Genomic DNA, 23,597 nt, shown 5'->3' with positions numbered 1-23,597 from the left:
TCATTAAGATATTAAAAGTAATACTAATTACTAATTAGTATTAATTAATACAAATTATATATTTTTTTTTCAAATTTAATATAAAATAACGATAATAAAAACACGTGGCATTCACAATTCGTGATTTGAGATTTCAATTAATTATTTTTAATAAAATACTAATATTTCATAAATTCTCTTTATGAAATTTTAATTTTAAAATACAATTTCTATAGGGTAACTCGCCCTTCTTACTCTCTCTCAATCGGTCTCAATTGCTCTCTCCCTTTTCTTCGACAAAAATATCTTCGTGACGCTATTATTATTATTGCGCCTGAAGCCTTCAAAAATAACTTACAAAATCGATTTTACTTAAGTTACTTTGCAGGCACATGTATATACATGACTTAACTTAATTTACTTTAATTGACTTACTCGTCATTTGAGTCATATTAAATATGCAATCGGGATATTCCGAGATACATATTTATACGTGGCGTTTTCTAGTTCGGAGACCAGTGCTCGATTTGTGGCGCTAGCGTGTAAGTATAGAATTATTTTAATTGAATAAAACATTACACAGTTTGGTTGGTTGGTTTCTATCATGTCAATTCGGTCGTAGTGATAAAAATGTATCATACTAACATCATTTATGAAATGGTTAGATAGCAAGGTATATGTATGGGTAGATACGTGTATAGCATGTATATATTACAGGAATACTTATTTTATAAAATAACGATACAATAAATCTATAATTCTCTTCTCGATATATAATGCGTTTTGCTATTTTGAAATGCTTAGAAAATTCAAAACAGCTTAATGTAGAATGTTGCCATTACTACTATTTTCTTGACTTCTTCCTTTCTTGATCCGTGAAAGGAAACACCCACTGAGCTGATTGTCTTTTGTTTTCAGGTTCGTAGCAATATATGCAACTTTAATCACCTGTGACGATGTCAAATACAGTATTTGAGTCATCGCCGTTACCGAACTTATCTAACATTTGGCGACACCAGTCCATGCGACGGTATTTCTAGTCGTCGGTTAATGTATGGGGAATCCATCTTGTACAAAAATTCTTGACGCCTAAATGTTCGTGTAATATTTGAACTTGCCTCATACCTAAGCTCGCCCGTATCTACTGATAGCTACACACTCTTATCTTCCTCTATTTGTTATTATTCATGAGGCAACATTTATAATTACTGAAACCACCTAGAACATCGAAATTTGCGCATATTACGTGGAATTATTACGGTAGGTAATATTAACCATTATTTTTAATGATGATTTGTTGAGCCACTCCAATTAATTATAACATTATTTTATTTAATACCTAGGTTTTTCTTCTATAACTACGAGCGTAGATAAAGCACTTGGAACAAATAGGATACTTTAAGAAACAGCGAAGTGCTTTCTGCAAACATCCTTACAGAGTCTGAATAGACGCGACAGTTCAAGGGGTGTATAAAAAAGCTAAGAAAACTCTTCAAAAACAAGTCTGTCGTCTATGCTTGACTTATTTGAAGATACGTATATGTATAAAATGTTTTTTGTTTCGGAGGAAAAAATAAATTTTGGATCACAGTGCCCAATTGATGTATAAAATTTCGTCATCACATAACATTAAAAGGGTTTATATTAAAATATTTATTACCTGTATCGTCTTTATGTAAATATCAGTTCTGTAGTTACTGTATTTTACTATGATTTAGGGAATAAGGATATAAAGGCAGGTGAAAAAAACATTATATGACTTTAATAAAACTATTTACAATACTATAAAATAATTGTACAAATATCAAATCATTATAGCTAAGTAATTAATTTATGTACAGTTATTAAAATAAATTAAAAACTACGGTGTTATTAAATATGGTTAAGATTAATAATCGTGATTCAGTGTTGTCAGATTTAACTCTCCCAAAAAGTAAAATTCAGGTAAGTATACGGTATTCCCTATTAATTTCACTTAAACAATCTTTTACTGTTTTAGTACTTTTGACCGTTATACTACATCTTTAACGTGTCCTATTTGTGCCTCATAAGGTTATTACCATTAGAACATAGACACACATCGTCGCCCACACTAACTGAAAGTCGATTCTTGCGCCTGAAAAGTAAAAAAGTACTTTAATTAATGTTTTTTAACTTTCCATGATCATTTGGAACAAATGCCGTAAGGTACAAAAAAGCAACGCCAAGAGGAATAATAGGAATGATTGCGTTTGAGACGACCTAAAGGCAATAAGAAAGTTTGGTGAAGTTCCCCAATTGGGTGGAGAATTCCACGATAACTATATCTATGTGTGGTTCTAGTAAATATGCGTGATGTCCGTATGATTAATTAATAAAAAACGGTGTTACATACGTATATTGTACAGTTGTATGTATTATATTTTATTGGGTAGGCCACGGTAATTCTTTGTTAATAAATTAATTTAGTTTTGTATTATAATATAAGTAATCTAAATAAAAAAATTGTTAATTTAACAATACTTTTCATTTCAAAAACCAGTTTGACTATTGTTATTTTAAAACTTTCGTATCCATCTTTATCCACTTGCAGATCTTAGTATTCTTAATAGAATTAAAATGCTAAAACATTATTGCAATGTGTATTTAATTTCCTACAACATTCTTGGCTTTGTTTCAACTGGAACGCAGGAAACGAAGAAGAAATTAGATTTAAGGTCGAATTTGGAAATTTTTCAGTGTTCAGTTCATTCGTATCTTAAAAACTCGTTCAGTGAAGCACACCAGCTTAAACATTATCAGTATACGTGACTTTTAAATCGTACATTCTAAAGATCTACTTCAATAGTTTGTATATATTATCTTTGCAATACCCAATATCGTTGGCGATCTTGATGCCTACCATGAGACCTTACTGCAAGCCTATTCACAACGTATAACTGAGATGCATATCTTGTTCATATCGAATTATCCAGCCAGTTTATCTTTCAAACCTCGGCAGTATGTAATCAGAATATCGTTCATTCAATTCCTTTGAAAATGTTTGCCCCGCTCCACCACTGTGTAGATCGAGCTGCCCACTAAAGTATTTCCGAACCAATTCGACTCCTTTAAAGAAAGATCGTACCAATTCTTAAAAGCCCGGCAACGCACTTGTAAGCCTTCTGACAATGTGAGTATCCATGAGCGGCGATTAACATCAAGTGAGCCTCTTGCCCGTTTGCCTTCTATATTTTAGTACCATGACTTGTCCTGAAGTGAACTGAACTGAATAATATACTTTTAGTTTTAGGTTAAGACAACCTTATATTGAAAGAACCACAAAATCTCTTCTCTTTGAAAAAGATGTCAGTCGGCGATAGGAAGTACGACGGTCAAATTGATGTGTAGTTAATTCTACAAGGAACTTGCCAAACTAACCTGTGTTGGAAACGTATTTGGAGAGTTGCGTGCGCGAATAGAGTGTAAGGACAACGCTAGTATCACGTATGACTGGTGGCTCCACTGGCAGCTCAGCCTCGCAGCGCATGCGCAATGCGCCGCTCTCTACTGTCGGGACTGCAAGATGAAGTACGCGCCAGGAGGCACGTAACCCTCCCGCTTGGGGTAAACTTAACTTCGTACGCTGCCACATCTCTTGCTAAGCATTTAAAAAGATTAAATAATATTTGATTATGTTGTAAATGACTGTAAAAATACCATTCTGTATTATTTTGTCTTAAAAGTCCTCCGCTGCGTCTTCCGGTTCGCGATAAACTCAAAATTTATTTTTACGCAGATTTCACCAATTGAAGGTTTAGGTATATGAGAACAGAATATCAATTGATTTAATTAAGGATGATAATAATTATTGTTAAGGACAATATGGATGTAATTAATGAATCCAAATATATTAATATTTTAATAACTAAAGTTTGAAATTACCTTTTTAACTTTGCCCGAACTAATGTTGGGGTAAGTTTTCTATTGAATTGAAGATAGGTCATATTGTCAGAATTATTCGTGATTAAATCCAATATGCTACAATAGATGAGTAAGATAATATCATTGATAAATGTAAACCTACCTTTTGAACCTCGTTACCAATGTACCAATTGATATTTGCAGGTGGCAGCGAGAAGTCCGAGCTACAATTAAGCAATACATGTTCTCCAGGTCTCACTAATTTTGGAGCTCCAATTATGACAGGATCCCTCTCTGGCATCGCTAGGAAGCAAATTATGCATACAAATCTTTAGCAACATAAGATTTTTATTTATTTATAAAAGTTTGGCAACGCTTGGGACACTGATATATTGGTGCAAGAAAATAAAATACATATGACAAGCACTTACAGGCAAGACACACACACACGAAGAAATAAAAAAATAATCTATAAAACCACCTAAACTAAACACATCTGAACATTCATGCTTCAATATTTTGTCGATTATTGTACGCCTAACACATTGTCATAGTCTCATTAAATAGTAGAATTTAATAGTTCAATTAAACGAACGTATCAGAAATTTTAATCTTTAAAGAAGCTGGCAGGAGATTTCAGAAACGCAATGCACTTTGACAAACGCAGTCACACAAGACTCGAATCTTGTCACTACCGACTACACCTAAGATCCCATTGAAAGGTAAAAAAGTTAATTATAACATGATATAATATCGTCGTAAATATATGCAAAACTAACCGACAACAGTCATGTGCTTGGTCTGTCTCGCTATCTGGAATCTTGGTCCTTCCGTAGATATCTCGCAAGTGAATGCCGCTCGGACGGCGAAAGGGAGAGGCATCACTCGCACCATACACCATTCAGCCTGGCACTCACCGCCTTGCACAATTATGCCCGTAACGTTAAATAGTCTTATCGAAGGCTGTTAAGGAATAAAAACTGTTAAGGAATTATATAATTTGTAGAAATCATTATTTGTGACGGGAGCTGAGCTGACATTTTTCCAGAATTTTTAATTTAAAGTGAACATATATTAAAAATTCTAACTCTTCTATGTTTAGACCGACGCGACGCCGTGATTCTGATGTGCATAGCTTATAAACCACGCGTAATGCACGAAGAGACTTTTATCGTTTTCAATGAAAATAGATTACATATAAAAAGACTAGAATCTATTCAAAATAATTCCTAATGTACCACTATTTTAACTTAATAATTTTGGCATACATCACGAAGCTTGTCGATGATTTGAAGTTGAACCACTGACACAAACGTAATAGATCAGACTTAATTCTACAAGGTAAGGATTATAACGATTTATTTAATTAAGAGGATATATAAGACAAAAAGTATATACACGTGTTAGTTGTTAATGATTCTTGTTAATGGTATGTATCAAGCAACTTTAAAACTTTCTTTTTTTATATAAAAACGTTGATCGCACTGCAGCAATATAACATTGTGGAGCGCTTCCGTAGATAATGATGTAGATTATTCTAAAGTGACCTATTACGTCTAACGATGAAATACAATTGCGATGCAGGTCTTTTAGATCTTGTGTGGCATAGATTCTCAAAGCCCCATTTTATTAACTATTTGAGGTTTTCAAAATCACTTTACACTTGTATTAAAGTAAATAAGAAACCACTTACCACTTGTGAGGGGTTATATCGAAGGATCTCATGCATATCTCTGTACCACTTGACAGAGTGTAGAATCTCGTCATTCATCTGAAAATCACATATGAGTTCTGCAGCACGCCGTGGGTCTGCATACAGCGGCACTTTAAGTTGTGTGATCTTGTATGCTGAGGTAAATGCTGGAAAAAACGAACCGGTAATATATACATAATCTGCTGCTGCTCGTCTCATTCCTTGAGTCTTTATGGAGTCGGTTCCACTTCATCACTGATTCATCTTTGCATCGTCAACAACGGTTTATATTACGTCTATTATTATATATGTATTTTATTATGTAAACATACAAAAAATATATTTTTATAACCTTTTAAATGTAGTATAGAAACCCGTTTCAAAGCATGAACTTTCGCGTTTAATGACAAGTACATTTATACAATTCTTATAAAAAGCGTTCTATTAAAACATTGTATTTTACAAATAATGTCACAATTGCTTGCAGTGCCCCGAGCGCGTACAAATTTACTCAGAATAATGCCGCGCTATTATACGCGTGTCTGCGCACCCTGAATATTATTTGCATGTTAGTTGGAATTATTTAGCTGCATTGGCTGAAGAGTTGAATTATTTATAATTGTGTTACAAAAAGGTTTAGGTTTTAAGTTTTTGTTTTGTTTTTATTATGTTTTTAGTTTAATTTTTAAATTAATAAGTTTCCTACCGTATTAGTACTAAGTAACTGCAAAGATAGAAAATAAGGTAAATAAATTACTAAAATAAATCGATTGCAACATTTGTTTTATACTACTATATATTAATTACAGTTAGCTTAAGATAGATAAAATATGGCAAGTAATATTATTTTTAATATATAAAATTAAAAATTTTAATATATAAATCGACAAGAAAGTGGCAATGAAAGGGACACATTGAGTGATTTATATTATCCCATTTCGTTCAAGCGGACGCTGGTCAATTCACCTTGAATTGAAAAGATATTGGCTATCATAAAAATAGACGGAAATTACTCACAATTACATATATACTTACTTAACTTATATGCTACTGAAATATTACTAAAGATAGGAACGAAGTACTCTTTAAGGTATGAAAGGTAATATTTGATCTAATTTATTTCATTATAAATCCTTTATGAAATAATCGCAAATTATTTCCATTATTTACATCTCTCACAGAGAACTTACGAGAGACAGCGAGAGATAACAATGATAGATTCGCGTTTATATCTTGTTAAAGAAGTGTTACTAATATGCATAATAGGTAATCGCGAAAACTATAGACAATATAATCAAATTTATGTTGAAAAAAACAAATTCGTCTTAAAAATTATGACCAGACCAGAACATAATATATAAAAATTGTAATCCATTTAACAGAACGTGATTTCATAAAATGTCGATTTCATCCACATGCTGAAAATAACTTACCGAGAATTGTTAATATTGTGAAAATCTTCATGCTTATCAATCTCTAACACATTATTTCACACTCAATCCTTTCCACAATAAAAATGTAATCAAATTAGTACCGTAATCTATTAAATTAAGCGACACAAAAACACTTTAAAATAAAACTGCGGAGCTACTTCGCAGCAAGAGCTTATTTAATATTATGCCAAATTTGTTGGAGTAGATTACTGTCAATATTGATATAACAGAGATTTTTCAAATTTGGTTCCGTTAAATATAGTTCTGAACTTTGCAAGTCGACCCTTGTCTCTGAAACAGCTAGGACGCGTGTGACGTTCGTCTCGATTCTACACAAAGTGTCCTTTTTCATTCCTTTAGGCGAAAACATGCGCACTGGAACTATCTTCATTTAGTTTATTAATTAAGTCTTAAAAATTCTATAACTCTATCAATCGAGCCGATTTTAACAATGCGAAGGAAACATTTTACACACAATTCACAGAGACATAACCGCTTTTGTTAAGAAAAAATAACTCAAGACTTATCAATATTAGGTCAAATCGAAAAGAAACAAGATTAAATAATAAATATTATTATTATTTTTAGTAAACTTAAAACATGCATGCTATTAGTACATTTTGAGTGGACAAGTGAATTTATTTTTATATGTTTGTTTATACAGTTTAGCCAGTCATGGCCATGTGTCTATTTCAGACTCCCTATTAAAAACCTTGTCATATAGGGTAAATTTTTGGTAGAGTATTAATTTTTCACAGTGGGTCCGAGGGTAAACAAAAACTTATGATCTGGGAAAACTGGTAGATTTTTTAGAATTTCAATAAGAATAAGTAAAAAAGTCAATTTTCTTATAAAAACGCAAAATATATAAAACATATAAATCTGGAAGGGTTGAAGGAGCTCCCGTAGAACAATTTTTTGCAGCTGATGGGGTCACATCTAACCCCTAGTTGCGTTTGATCCACGACTTTTAAGCCACCCTGTATTATATTAGTATTGGCTTGACAGTTGTGACTTAATTCAAATCTTAAAAATATTGTTAGAAACTTTTAGTAAGAGTAGCCCACGAAAAAAAAGGGGGAAAACAGGTTCATTCAGTGTATGTAGAAAATATTGTACGTATTATCCTTTTGAATCTCTGTTGGGATATCTATTTGTCTATTGCCAGAACATTAATTCAAAATCTGTTGCGTAGTTCAAAGGCTAACTTCGCCATTTTAGATATTCTAACATTACAATTTAATTAATCGGCTGTAAGTAATACTTACTATTTTGCAATCTTAACGTTTGAAAGTAAATAAAAATATCCTAATTACTAAAGTTATTGTAATGCATAACCCTTCATAATTTTCCTCTGAAACAATAATTATTTAGGACCTCGCCAAAATAATTTCTAAAGCTTTACATACACAAATGTTACGAGAGAAATAAATGTATGTAACAACTCTAAATAAACAGTACGAGCGACTATTTACAATAGAAATTATATTTTATAATTTTACTCGAATTCTTAATTATTATCTGTCTATAGATTCGTATACATATTTATCTTATACCATAAGTTTGTGCTGTGACACATATAAATGGCACCACAGATAAAGGACAATTTGAATGACATTGATTACAGACGTCTAAGAAAAAGATAAAAAGGGCGCGCTATCTTGCTAGGAGTATTTAAAAACTTCTTGGTGGATAACGTTTTGGTAACCCACATATGAGCAGCGGATAAAGAAGAAAGTAGGAACTATATTGAAATTGGGTATCTTCGTTATCCGTCGTCATATTCAAATCGATACAATCTAAGAAAACTTAAATATTATTTTTACAATTGGTTGTAATATTTCATTTAACCATTTTTTATTACGATATTGTTAAATAAGTATAATTATTTTCAGCAACAAGCATGAGTAATCCCAGAGAGGCTTACCAAAGCATGACATTTTAATAGGCGCGTATTTTATTGTTAAGTTACTTTAATACGTTTTCTTTTATTTTAAACCAACAAAATGTCACAATAATTGTATAATAAAAAAGGATCAATGTTATTTAGAAAAAAGAAATGAAACGGGGGACATATTTTTTCTTGACAGGTGAAATAATTGATTCAGACCGAATACGGAAAAAATATCGACATAGAAGGACAAATATAGACGATGTGTAGATATATGATATATAGATCGTATATGATAGATATGTTATAAATGTATTTATGAAATACATTTCCAATGGCATGTTCACTATTTACCTATGGAATTTTACCTTCTAAAGTAGATTTATTAATTTTTGATGAACTTTAAATTGGCAAGAGTTAATTTTTACTTTATTTTATAAAATAAAGTTATTATTATTTTTATGTACGACATATATATAATTCGAACAAAGTCGTAAAAGCAAAATTTAAAATTAAATAAAATTGTTCAGTAAAAAAGAAGATTTGCAATTTTTACTAGGATACTTATTACATTACATAGCTTATTATATTAACATACTTATATATAATATTTATAAATATATATAAGGGATAAATATGAATATATATATATATATACATATACATAGTCATCATATTATACATGGTTGTTCTTTATGTTTGTCTTAAGTGTAAATAGTTAAAAAGTAGCTAAATGTATATAACAATAATTAGAAAAAAAATACCTAAGACTTGTCTCAAACTATTTTCTTTAGCAGTAAAATCAAGTCACGTGCGGATTAATCAAGAATGACAAGTTTATGTATTCAGAGAAGGTTGTAGCCACTAACGAGGTGACACGAACGTTTACAAACCCCTGACATCTCTTGATTATCTTAGATAGATTTACATTTTTTTCTGTAGGGTTCCATTATATAGGTTCATGCGAGTACATTATCTGTAGTCGTATTAAATAGTGAAATATCAAATATTGGACATGAGTATGCGCTAAATTAACGAAAATCTTTGGGTCTTATCTATTTATTTATTTTGCACAAGAGTTTTTATAATTATAATATTAACAATAAAAAAAAAACATTGCAACGGACGGACTTGCCGCTAGAAAGCGGACTTTTCCTGGTAGCCCTAATAAAAGAGAATAGTAAAAAAAGAAGTGCTATCTGTTATATTAATTAAGGCAACTTATAAACTTACCAAGACAAAAAGAATAAAGAAAAAGTCATTGAAAACCAAAATATCATTGTGACTTTCGTTGCGGGCTTACACAACATAAATTAAGATTTCTTAATGAAGGCCCACCTCGTGACACTATTTATAATTGGTTTAACGAGTTTCAGCTTGGACGTACCAATCTCATTGATGATCCGCATGAGGGACGTCCTTTAACATTGACTACTGAAGATAACATCAGAGCTGTGCGCCGCATGAAGGAGGACGATAAGATCAGCAGATACGGACAAGCCTAGACATTGGTATGAGTGAAGTTCAAAAGATATTACTCGAACATTTTTGGCCTTAGAAACCTTTGTACCAGAAACACCTTCGCACTGGTGTCGCCAAAGTAGCTCACAAGCGATGAAAGCTTCATTTAATGTTACGAACCAGAAACCAAAAGACAATCAGCTCAGTGGGTGTTTCCTTTCGAGAGACGGCCAACTATGGTTAAGAAAGGAAGAAGTCAAGGAAAAAAGATTGTTGCCTCATTCTTCTTGGAAAAAATTACAGCAGCGCCCTCGAAGCAGGACCCTCCTTCACCATGTCTAGGCTTCCGTGCACTCCGCAACGTCTTGCGGGCTTTCTACGTGTCGTCATATTTGCCATAGTCAAATATTCAACAGGTGACATATGAGTCGAGATAATGAATTATCCGCCATATTGTCTTAACCTGGCATCCTGCGACTTTCATTTATTCCCATAAACTAAGATAAAAATCGAAGTATTCCTTTTAAAAGCCCTGAAGATGCGGTGAAGGCGAACGAAAATGCCCCAAGGAAGAATGTGCTTTTCTGAGTGGTTCCATCGAATGCGACGATGTGTAGAGAGGAACGGAGATTACTAAAATTTCTTTAAATTAAGCCGTTTTTCATTTTCTAAATATTTCCAGTAGGTATAACTACATAAAGTATAAATAAAAAAACAAATTAATTCCGCTTTATAAAATATGTACAGGTAATAAAGATTGATAGGACGGCATTTGCTGATCCAAATCAAAATTTTAATTGGTTTTGCGTCTATAAACTAAATATAACAAATAATATTCAAATATTTTAAACTGCTTCGTATTGCTTGTATTCATATAAACTAATTGGATTCACCTCTAAAGAACAGTCTAAGTTGATAACCCTGACACGGTCTAACAAACGATTTTCTAACTTAAATTAATATGACTGAAACCTTATTCTGACTGAATTATTATGGTTTATTTTCTTTTTTGTGTAGGTGAACATCAATTAACGTATAATAACTTCTTAGAATTTAAATGACTATATTAAGTTTTGACATTACTAACACAAGAAAATAAATGACATCGCAAAACTTTTTTATCTAGACATTCCAAGCTAATAACCTCGACAACCTACGCATATATACTAAAATCATAACCAAAGATGATTGTATTATGATAATAAAAAAACAGAAACTTGTTCCTGGAGGCCAAAGCATGTTCAATACTTATAAGCAATCATCTCACACACCATTAGAAGCGTCTGTTCCGAAATGAGGTACACTTTTTGTTTTTTGTTGACGTTATTCATATCCACTATTTGTTACGAATATGATAGTGAAGAAATTGATGAATTTTACGATGAATTAGAGAGAGAAGAAGAAAGTAAAAAACCTATAATATACGATTTAAAGGACGCGGAAAGTTTATTTGAGAAATACATTAAGGATTTTAATAAATCGTATAAAGATGATAAGGAATACAAGGAACACTACAAAAACTTCGTTGATAATCTCAAATTTATAAATGAAGTGAACTCGTCGGGAAAATCGTCAGTAGCGGGACTTAATTCGTTATCCGACAGAGATGTGGCGAATGAATTCCAAGGATTTTTATAAAAGGTTAGTGTTTACGACTTTAAGATTTTTTGTATTGCTTCGAAAGATTTTGCAATCAATACCAATACAAAAAAATAAAATCTAAATACATATTAAATATCTAAAATTTCGTAAAAATTATAGATATTTGACGCTACAATTAGATACAATCAAGGAACATAGATATAGGCAAATAGAAAAATATAACGCTAATTCAAACTAAATAAAAATGTAGACCTCATTAAACGAATTTTATGCTTATTTTAACGTATCCGTCAAACGTATATTATTAATATTTTTAATTGTTAATTTGTCACTTTCTCCTTTTACACTAAGGTAATACTAGTTACATGGTAGAGAAGTATGCAATTTTTTCGAACAATAAAAATAATGATATTGTGGTAATAGCTTCGCGTTTGTAGTGAAGAAAAGGTTCTTTATCTAGTTAGACTATACAAATTATATAAACAGATGCAAAATGGACTCTACATTTTAATGCAAATTTTTGGTCGCTAATTCCAATAAAACTAAATTGGTTTATTCTATAATTTATACAGACTTAAAGTTTCTTTTTGTTGCTTTATTTGATGATGTTACAAGGCTATGACTTTATAAAAGGTCAAACATAATGATATAAAGGAAGATTTAAATCAACATGGCGGCAAAGGTTATTGCGCCAACAACGTTGAATTTTAACAGTTGACAGTTGGTACTGGCAATTGTCAGTTGCATACTAACTTTTTGTATTATATTTTCAGAAAGACTCTCTGCGATGAAGAATTGAACCATAAAACGTGTATACCAAGAATAAACTTACGGAATAATCTGTACTGAAGAAAACAATTAACGGAATTAAACTATTTTTATCTATCTATCTTTGTCTATCTATTTTTGTTTTTATTATGTATACTTATGTAAACGAATGTATGTATACTATTTCACGAATTAATTACGTATGATCGAAGACTTATTATTGTATGTATTCGATTTGATGGGGCTGTCGTAACCGCGGTGCGATGAAGACGTCTGCAGAACAAAAGACACCGACCGGCCGTACACCGACTTGTGGGACAGTGCAGGGCGCACCCGAGTAAAATAAGGAGTACGCCCAGAAATAGACTAAAAAGAGTATTATGATGATGATGTAATTAATAATAATTTGTCAATCCTAAAGTAGTTAATATCCTGTTATCCTAAGAGAAACATGGGGCAGGGATATTTGTGTCTATTTTATAATTTTTAACTTTTTTTGTAACTCTAAATAGCCTTCACGCACAGCGTTATGAACAATGCTACAAAAGATATTTATGATGTTTCCCTAAGAAAATTAAATTTTTCGTTCGATCATAAGCTGTTTTCTTCGATAACGTTGAGGGATCGTGGAGCGGGCTATAATTGATGGGCCGAGTACGTGCTGTGCCTCTTGACGCTTTACAGATACTGATAAAATGACTTGTAATAGTTCAACCAAACACGGTTTTCTTTTAACGAATAAAATCTTTGACAATCGCACGATTCAGTAGCAATATTGCAACTATCACTACCAAATAGATGTTACTGTGTTCGGGCCATAATCGTTTGTTAGCTGACCATACATGTTTAATGTAAAAAAATCTTCAGTCCTATTAGGGTTAGAATTGAAATTCAAAGCTATTTTAATGTTCTCTTTGGCTTAAGTCTACTAGGTATGTTATTACATTCTAAAAATGGAACCAATCTTTAAAATGGTTTCTGAATTAATTAACCAATTGTAATTAATAAAGCAAGAAGTGCATCATATTCTGTTAACATGTTGTAAATTGTAAAAGAAAAGAAGTAGGAACGTACGAGCGTTAATATTTTTCAAGAGTTTAAACTATTATCTATATTCTATAACATTGTTATTAAAAACTCCTTCTATAATTTCAAATCGAATTTCTTAATATCTTTCCATATTTTGTTATAAAATATGCCATTACAATTACTTTTAAATCATTGGCAATAAGCATTTGGATAGATAAAAAACAATCGAATGTGTTACGTCATCGACCCTAATCTGTGGTCATAGTCACGTGCGCCAGACAATTTACTGAGAGGCATTTTATCCTGTAAATTGTCTATGGCGTGATTTATGATACGATCATGAAGCGGCCTAAATCGAATATAATTTTTTAGCAAATATATCGCACATATAAAACCGTCTTTGTTCCTTATAAGGTGTTTCAGTTTTATTAACATTTTTAAAGTTATAAAAGTCAGAGAGTTTAACAACATTGTATGTTTTGTTTAATTATGTTAATCCGGTAAATCGTCGCCTTTTTAATTGATTATCAAATAGTAATATTAAAATTATAAATCATCTTATTAAAAAAATCTTGATGAGCCTCATCACAGTAATTTGATCAAAATGGTGAAGTAGCTGAGAGCATCTCCCTCTTAGGAGTGTGCTAAAATTTAGTATGATGTACACTGAGTATGTACTCATACTTATGCCACCATACATACATACTTCCAGTGGAATAAATGTATTGTTTCAAAACTATTAATCTTTTGCCGGTAATAAAACTTAGACATAATCACGGCCTTGATATGACGTACCGTAGACAATAGATACAATAATTTATCCGATACCTCTCTCAATTCACAAGTATAGCCCGTATTTCACGCTCCTTTGTTTTTCACACCGATTTATAAGGAAATTGGAACAATACAAAGGATCTTAAATTAAATCAAGTGATGGTCCCTTCAGTGTTAACACCAAAAGGATAGAAACCTCTATTTGATTAAAGTCGTAAAATCGTTTATCGCAAATACAAATTAACTTACAGAATTGTACGTGTAGGTAGTGGTTTACAAATTAGTAAATAAAGCTCTATATACATTGTTATAAATTTACTAAATGGTACAGATACATCCACAACAAACGGAAAACAGAATTTGTAATTAAATCTACAGCGTCTGGGTGTTTCACAAAAATAATAGGCAAAAAGACGTCTATGGCTGAAGAAAATTAATACTATTTCTTCTGTACTTATTTTATTCCATCAGCATCAATTGCGGAACTCATGGTTCGGCCATAAGCTGTATAGCCGGAAATAAGGATGAAAATGTTCTCTATGATCAAGCAAGCAAACAAAAATCTATTATGTTTTATAAATTGCTATTCATTATAAATTTATACGGTCCAGTGGATAATTAAAAAAAAACATATAATTCTATCTAATACATAAATAACAAACTAAACATATAAAACGCTAAAAATCAAAACATTTCTTACTCTTCTTCTTTCTTGTTCTATTTATTGTCCAAAATAAATTTATTGACCAAGATTTTGCCTATTCAAAATAGCTGAATATAATTTGGCAAAGCCGAGTGGACTTTACAGATGGTATTATAGTAAGACTAGCCTTAATCTACAGTTTCAGTTTAACAATTTCTACTGCGGGTTATTTGGATACTCCACAATAAATATTATTATTAAGGTAAATAAATAATTGAATTTTATACAAGGATCAGCGAACACTCATCCAACAGCGACAGAAATCCCGACACATCTTACAATTTAATATCACATACAAATGTATTTAATAACGCCGCATGCTTGTTTATTCAGTTTGAGTATTAAACGTTCTGTTTTGTCCGTATCAAATCTTATCGTTTGGTATTTCTCCACGGGTAATATTTTGATAAGCGTGCAATTTCGATTGTAAAACGCACACATTAGCCATACAAATTCACTGTTGTAATTATATATATAGCATATGCTATAACCCAATTATTTCCAATAAATCTCTGATGAAAAATAACTGTGGACATTTCCAGCTTAAAGACCCTTCACCGAGTCGTTATCGCAACACATGCTGTATTAATTATATGATATTATTATTGATTTCTTCGGCCTTGTTATATTCCTACACAATTATATACTTATATTGTACATTCGCGGATGCTTGCCAGAACCATGCTACTTTTTCGATAGAAAGAACGTCGCAGTAAGAAGTCGCGTTGAGTCATGTGCGACGATATAGCGGGTTACTCGATTGTGAGGAGTTGCATGGATATGATACGCCTTTTTAAGTTCTCATATAATTTTCACAAGACTTTATCCGATTTATATTTTAATATTAATAGTACCTATCTGACTGTGCTCATTTTAACATATTATATGATGTTTGAAATTAAAATAAAATCAATCTTAAAAAAGAGGCCTCGTAGAGAGGTTATCATATGACAGTTTCGTATATGCATAAGTCTCATTCATGTCAAAGGCATGCCGGTTTACTCGCGATGCACAGTGATACAAACACATGTACTAAGGATGCATGCAGGAGGACGCCCAAGCCACTTGGCAAACACTCTTCTTCTTTCAACATTAATCATTTTAAATACGTCTGACATGCACTTATATCTATGTTAATGCATTATACATCCCGTACCTATGGTAGGATCTCCTCGATTACAAGCTTTCTTACTCTTCTTCTTCAATCAAAAATACCGCGATATAGTTCTCGACAGTTCACCTGAGAATCAAGACAAAGAAGTAGAGAACCTGCATTGAAATAAAATCAACTTCAAAAATTAAAGTAGTTTCGGATACGAATTGGACTTCAACTTGTATGGCCTACCAATATTGTCCAAATATTGAGATGAAGCTTTACCTGACGGCATTACAAGTTACTATAAACTTATTTGATCAAATGTATACTTTTTGAATTATGTAAAACATTAATTTGGCAATAATACAAAGAGATATTTGATTTTTTACATACATTATTTAACAAATAAAAATTAATCATTCTAATATAACAACTAACCTTAAAATGTTAAAAATTAAATAATATTATTATGAGGAGTCCCTTTAGGCAAGGTTCCGAAGATACTGCCAGCGTTCCCCTTTGAATACCTAGACTAATTCTTTGTCCGAGGTAGCTGCCAGCACTTCGGTCTCCAGTGATTTCGACTATCCTTTTGGATATTTCCCTAAAAAGCCTTATTAAAAATATAATTTTTATATATTATAATTAGATTTTTTAGACTAAACAATTTACGATTACGACTTATGTGCCCTATTGTGAAATAAGCATTTCGACAAAATATATCAGCATTAAACATTAACGAGTCTTTGTTTTGTCATTAATGACGTTAATATTTAATGGTATATAAACCATAATATTTAAATCAATCAGTGCATTGAGTAAAAAGTCTTACAATGATTCGCGTTATTTGTGTTTTGTTCGTGGCCGCGTTGGTGAGTGCTGCGGCAGAAAAAAAACCACATTACGATATAAACGATGCTCCGGCCTTGTTCGAAAAATTCATCAAAGATTATGACAGACACTACAAAGACGCTGCAGATCGTGAAGTACACTATAAAGCGTTTGTGGATGGTTTAAAAATAATAAATGAATTGAACGCTGGAAAATCAACGTCCACTTTCGACATAAATCAGTTCGCGGATTTAACCCCTGAGGAATTTGACACTATGAACGGGTTTAAACCCCATATGTAAACATCATAGAACGTAAGTGACTTACATTAATTGATGATTCATTTTAAAGTATTGGACAATTAGGCAGTCTACGAACCCAGTTTGCGAGGGAAATGTAAAAGGAATTCCGAACGCGGCTGTCAATGAAATAGCTAGATATAAATAGAATAGAATTTTGGACTATAATACACGAAATCTCAAGCAACGAATTTGATAATTATTATTACATTAAGCCAATTATGATACTCTCTTAACTACACAAAAGACTTTTAAATTAAATTTACTTTAGTTTTATAATATTATTTTCAGATCAACATCGTTGAGCCACTTGGAAAAAGATCTTCAAAAATTTTCTTTGTAATTCAACCTTTAACTGTTTGTCTACTGAGAAATTAAATGTGTAGTTGGTGTGACATTTTTTTTTTAATTGTCTGATACACAAAAATTAACTATCTATATAAGTAACACAATAAAACGCTCCCACATTTGAAACGTTGGATTTGATTCAACTTTATTAATCTGGTTTCCCTTCCAAAATACTAAATATCATTCAAAGAAGCCGACGTACGTAGGTAATAATAATATAAATATTATTATGTATGTATTACCTACCTGGTTATATTGGTTTTAAACTGACCATTATTTACTGCTTTACTTGACTCAAGGGTTCTGGTTTGCAATAAGTCTAAAACATTCAAAATATAGGTAAAGGGTGTATTTAATAAACACTTCTTAATGTTTCGTAAATCTGTCCCAAATCTTTCAAAGCACAGACAGAGTTTTAGAGATATACGGAAACATCAACGACCTTTATTAAAGAATAGGATAAAACGCCGGATAGTTAGATTATAGATACAAGCGTGATGACAATTAATGACGAAGACGACCTTGATAAATCAAACATTATTAGGTTATAGGCATTTAAAACGTTAAACAGGCGATAGGTAAACAATTTAATTTTCTGATAATGCCTACTAACATTTAAGTCGTAGGATTTAACACCAAATACACTTCGAAACCACATTCAGTCACACAAACATTTAGCTAGTCCGTGTAAACCGTGTTACATATCCATTGCACTCCCTTTGCACCGCATAACTAATACCGGTACCCCTCTGACGCAACACCGTAAGAAAAGGAGATGGACAACATATACCAGTAGCTAATAGCTTTGGTTGGATACTTCACATCGGACCAGTCAATTCTGAATAAGAAATAAGTTTAAAATGAGAAGCTTATGATCGCATACCTGACATCGGATCGGTCAAATCTCAAGTAGTAATAAGTTATATATACATATATATATATATATATATATATATATATATATATATATATATATATATTATATATATATATATATATATAATATATATATATATATTATATATTATATATATATATATATATATAATATATATATATATATATTATATATATATATATATTATATATATAATGCAATTTTAGCAAAAAAAACAACTAGCAAAGAGATTTTTAAACTATTGTATACCATGAAGTGGGAATATTTTTATACAGACACTAGAATAATACCAATCCAATTTGATATTCGCTTCTAAGGAACGAGCGATCAGCAACCTAAAACTTCGGACAAACAAAGTATAGATGCAAGGGTACCCTGCAATTTTGAAAAGGTATTTTTCGGTCAACCTGTGATATGGTTGCATGGCTTCATAAATTTAAGACAGATCTAACAGTCTGGCCCCTGTCTCGGCGTAAAGCAGCAAACAAATCAGATATGTTCCTCGTTTTGCAAGTGTGACTGTTTTATTGATATATTTTATTTCAATATATTTAGTAACACCGGCTGCATTACTTTAATCGAAAAGTTATTATGGTAAAGATATTACAATTAAGAATAAAATGATTACTATCTTTAGTGAGTTTTAGATTGTTGAACATTTATTGTAGCACATTGCTTAATAATATCTACTATAGACACGGACGGTTAAGTGGTTTTCTTGTTCGATCAAATTACAATTAACGATCATAATTACATATGTGCTTAGTGTTTGCGCATTTAGCCTAAACCAAAGTAGTTCATTCCTCCAGTGCAATGGACTTTGCGTGAAGACTTTGTAGAGAGAGTTAGCTTTCAGGACTTAGATATATGAACTGCACTTTGTATATTTAATATTATTGACGTGACAACGTCTTATATAAAGTCAAAGTCAAAAATAATTTATTCATATAGGTAACATAATGTACACTTATGAACCTCAAAAAAAGAGAAATATACAATAAATGAATCAAATTTTTTGGATTAATGAATTATATGTCATTGAAAATAATAAATGGGTATGGTTTTTAGGTTTTACACACCAACTGATATTATTTAATTAATCTACGTCCTTTTACCAGCCACCACTTTACAGCTATTATTAGTAGATACTGTAATAATCATGATATAGCAAAAAGATTTATTTTTACATTTTTCTAAGGCATGCTAGTTTCCTTAAGATATTTCCTTCACTCTACGAAAGAATGTTAAAAATCCATTGGTACACACCACACAGCCGTGTTTCGGCAGCACGATATTTAACAATTTTAAATAGATATTTGTGTATATATCTATCATGCCCTTGTATATGTAATTTAACTCTTAAGTTGTAGTTGGTAAAACATTGAGGTGATTGAAATCACGTAAGGGTTACGAAGCTGCCGGATATACGGCTGCAACAACATTTACGAAGAGTATAATATTGGTATCACTACAACATAGTATAAAACAGAGTCGCTTTCTCTGTCCCTATGTCCCTTTGTATGCTTAAATCTTTGAAACTACGCAACGGATTTTGATTTGATTTTTTTAATAGATAGAGTGATTCAAGAGGAAGGTTTATATGTATAATAACATCCATTATATAGTGGAGAAGTACTGTTATTTTTGAGGTTTCTAATGTGATGTCGTAAATAATTACATTTTTTCCGCTTACATTGCAAACACAGGCTGAACCCTACGAGTTTTATCAAAATAATGTACTAAGTATTGTACACATTGAAAAGGTCTACAGAAAAGTCCATATAAATGTCCATGGTATATGTCTATCTCTTATGGATAACCCACAATAACTTTTTTTTGTCATTTACTTTTTACTACAAATAATGGCTAATTTTCGAAGCGATTTTGACCAATACAGTATTAATCCTTAACCAATTAAATACCTTGAATACATTGTTCATTTAATATAGATCTATACAGTCCATTACAGCTTATTTAGCAGCGATCGAACGCGTATATTATCGGAGCTTTCCAGCGACAGAAATAACAATACATAATAAAAACCTGCTTTTCATCATCATTGCACTCGTGCGAAGCTGGGGCGGGTCACTACTATCTACTATTCTTTTAACAGATACAAACTGGATTATCTGAAAACAAGGGCTGTACATATACATATAATATATTGTACAGTAAATAGATACTTCTATTCGATGTAAAATATTACCGTCATAATAAATAATTATGTAAAATATTAAATTGACAGACTGAACAATTTACGATAACGACTTATGAGTTACCTTATTGTTCAATAAGCGTATCGATAAAAATATCAGCATTAAACATTAATGAGTCTTTGTTTTGTCATTAATGACGATTATGTTTAACGCCATAAGTATATAAGCCATAAATTTTAAAGCAATAAGTGCATTCGGTAAATAATCTCACAATGATTCGTATTATTTGTGTTTTGTTCGTCGCCGCGTTGGTGAGTGCTGCGGTAGAAAGAAAACCACATTACGATGTAAAGGACGCCCCAGCCTTGTTCGAAAAATTCATTAAAGATTATGACAGACACTACAAAGATGCTGCAGATCGTAAAGCACACTATAAAGCGTTTGTAGAAAATTTAAAAGATATTAATAAAGCGAACGCTGGTGATTCGGCCACTTTCGGCATAAATAAGTTTGCGGATTTAACCCCTGAGGAACAGGAACAAATGATGGGGCTTAAGATTATAACTCCTTACAAAACTTCATAGAACGTAGGTATTTTATTTTTATATTAATTAATAACTCATTTTAAAGCACTTAAACATACAGGCAGTCTAAAAATCCCGTTTGAGCGGGGAATCTTGAAAATATTCTGACTGACAATTATACCATTAGTGGTCTAACGTTAGCTATAGTCTCAGAGGTCAAGGATCTGGGAGTTTATTTCAATACGAATCTTGGTTATGCGCACAATGTTGATAAGACATGCAAAAAGGCCTACAATATAATACAGTCTCATGTTAGAGCGAGTACAAAAAAAATTCACTCGCTACCTCTACAAGAGACTGGGTATGGTGAGTTTCGACCAGCTACGCCTCAGAAGAGAGCTAGCTGTGTCAGTGTATTTATTTAAGAAATTTAAGGGTCGGGTGTATAATCTGGACATAATGGAGAGACTGGGTCTACGGGTACCAAGTAGAAACCTGAGGCTTACGTCTAAACTTTTGGATGTACCGCGCGCACATTCCAACTTGGTTAACAAAGCGCCACTCACGCGAACAATACAAATAATTAACAAAATTTGTATGGAGGTAGACCTATTTGTTTGTACACTGGCTGGGTTCACAAGAGTTGCTTGCTATATTGTTAGTTATAGGATTCAGGCATATAAGTATAATTTTTTAATGATTTTTATGTAGGATAATTGGTGTGGGGTGGGTATTATTTTGGAGTTCTATCGAATTAGCAGTAACTGTTAAGGTAGTATTATATACTGGAATAAATAAATAAATCAATATATATATTAATTAATAACTATATTATTTTCAGATCAACATCATTCAACCACCTGGAAAAATTAAACTATAACTAGTTTTGGACTTAGAATAAATCTGAAGTTGCTGTAACGGTGTTTTTTTCATGACCTAACTGATATTACAAACAGTAGGAAAGTTATATAACTAACACATTAAGATCACTATTACACAAAAACCAAATTTAAAACGTTATATTTGACATAGGAAAGTTCGCTCTAAGCCTCGGCTAATCTCGTGTGAAAATCTGTCCTGCCTAACAAGCCAACTGGAGCTAACGTTGAAGGCTTTTTCATCTATATATACAAATGTCAATTACAAACCAATGTCATTTAAAATTGTTGTCGTTGGTATCAACTACAAAAATTTAAATATGACATATATTCTAACCATAGCTATATTTACATTTCTAAAAAGGCACACTACCACATTATTTAAATGTTTTACTATGTAATATCAAAATAAGCATGTTAAATTCCTATATACATATTTCCTATATACATATTCCTATATACTATGAATAATTTATCTATTAAATTACTAGCAGACTCGGCCAAGCGTTGCTGTGGCTGAGGTTTTTGCTATATTACATAGTAGTAAGCTATTCAAGGAAAACGGACGTTTATGAGTCCATCGCGGACAAACATCTTGACAGGAGATTTAAAGTAAAAAGTAAATAAAAAAATATAAGTAGAAATGTTTTAATTTCTGTATTAATAATCAATCTCGACGAGAGTACTGGGAGTTTATTGAGCAATTTTGTTTTAAAATATTTTTGTTTTATATATATATATATATTTATATATGTAAATCATTTTAGTAAAAGTTCTTTCACAACCCGGTTCTTTGATAAACCTTTATCCTAACTAAATTGATACCAGATAAAAGGAAATCCATTGATTGGCAATTTAATAAAGGTAAATAAAGGGGAATTACATACATTATTATATTGAAAATATAGTAATATTGCTTTCATAAGTGAAACCGGCGATGGGTAAACAACTTAATTTGCTGAAAGTACCTACCTTCATTTTACGCGTAGGATATAACAGGCACCAAAATACACTTCGAAACCACATTCAAAGTCACACAAACATCTAGCTGGTCCGTTTGCAAAACGTGACAAAGGAGCTTTGTAAACGCATTGCGAATACTGAGTGTATATTCCTGTATCTGAACGATGCATACTACACATATTTAAAGTATACATTGTGAGAAAATGTCGAGAAATTTATTCCTGATTTACTTTTGTGAATATTCTGCCGTGTAATTTTTAAACCGTGGCAGTCTTTTTAAAAAATTGTTTAGGTTTATAATACTAAGGTATAAAGATATTGTCATAATACATATTTATATTTTATTTATTTACTAGCTGACCTGGCGAACTTTGTTCCGCCTTAATGGC

At 31.6% G+C, this 23,597-nt stretch overlaps 1 protein-coding gene and 1 long non-coding RNA gene across 3 annotated transcripts; one reads left to right on the top strand and one right to left on the bottom strand.

The window, feature by feature from the left end:
* Nucleotides 1–1,811: 1,811 nt before the first annotated feature.
* On the bottom strand, nucleotides 1,812–23,344 carry LOC111000126. Of its 2 annotated transcripts, none has more exons than XM_045629867.1 (6): nucleotides 23,218–23,344; nucleotides 5,555–5,721; nucleotides 4,641–4,824; nucleotides 4,025–4,164; nucleotides 3,379–3,598; nucleotides 1,812–2,095 (listed from the first exon to the last, which is right to left on the bottom strand). In XM_045629867.1, exons 2-6 carry the CDS (start codon nucleotides 5,630–5,632, stop codon nucleotides 2,025–2,027), a joined length of 693 nt encoding a protein of 230 aa, XP_045485823.1. In that variant the 5' UTR covers nucleotides 5,633–5,721; nucleotides 23,218–23,344; the 3' UTR covers nucleotides 1,812–2,024. The 2 variants fall into 2 exon arrangements, with proteins under 2 accessions (XP_045485823.1, XP_045485822.1); XM_045629866.1 differs by lacking the exon at nucleotides 23,218–23,344 and adding an exon at nucleotides 6,988–7,312.
* On the top strand, nucleotides 11,468–12,830 carry LOC111000164. Its single transcript, XR_002600417.2, has 2 exons — nucleotides 11,468–11,980; nucleotides 12,715–12,830. It is a non-coding gene; the product is annotated as an uncharacterized LOC111000164 (long non-coding RNA).
* Nucleotides 23,345–23,597: the final 253 nt, after the last annotated feature.

This window comes from Pieris rapae, chromosome 10 (assembly GCF_905147795.1).
Source record: "Pieris rapae chromosome 10, ilPieRapa1.1, whole genome shotgun sequence".
In the NCBI taxonomy this organism is placed as follows: domain Eukaryota; kingdom Metazoa; phylum Arthropoda; class Insecta; order Lepidoptera; family Pieridae; genus Pieris; species Pieris rapae.
The sequence above is the reverse complement of the archived record's forward strand: the minus strand, read 5'-3'. Positions and strand labels throughout refer to the sequence as shown.

Excerpts from the sequence above, each read along its gene's own strand:
- LOC111000126 (XM_045629866.1), bottom strand. The coding sequence starts at position 7,018 with ATGAAGATTTTCACAATATTAACAATTCTCG. Across the intron at positions 3,599-4,024 it reads TTGGTAACGAGGTTCAAAAG|CAAGAGATGTGGCAGCGTAC; the intron begins GTAGGTTTACAT and ends TTAAATGCTTAG. Across the intron at positions 2,096-3,378 it reads CAAATACGTTTCCAACACAG|GCGCAAGAATCGACTTTCAG; the intron begins GTTAGTTTGGCA and ends TTTACTTTTCAG.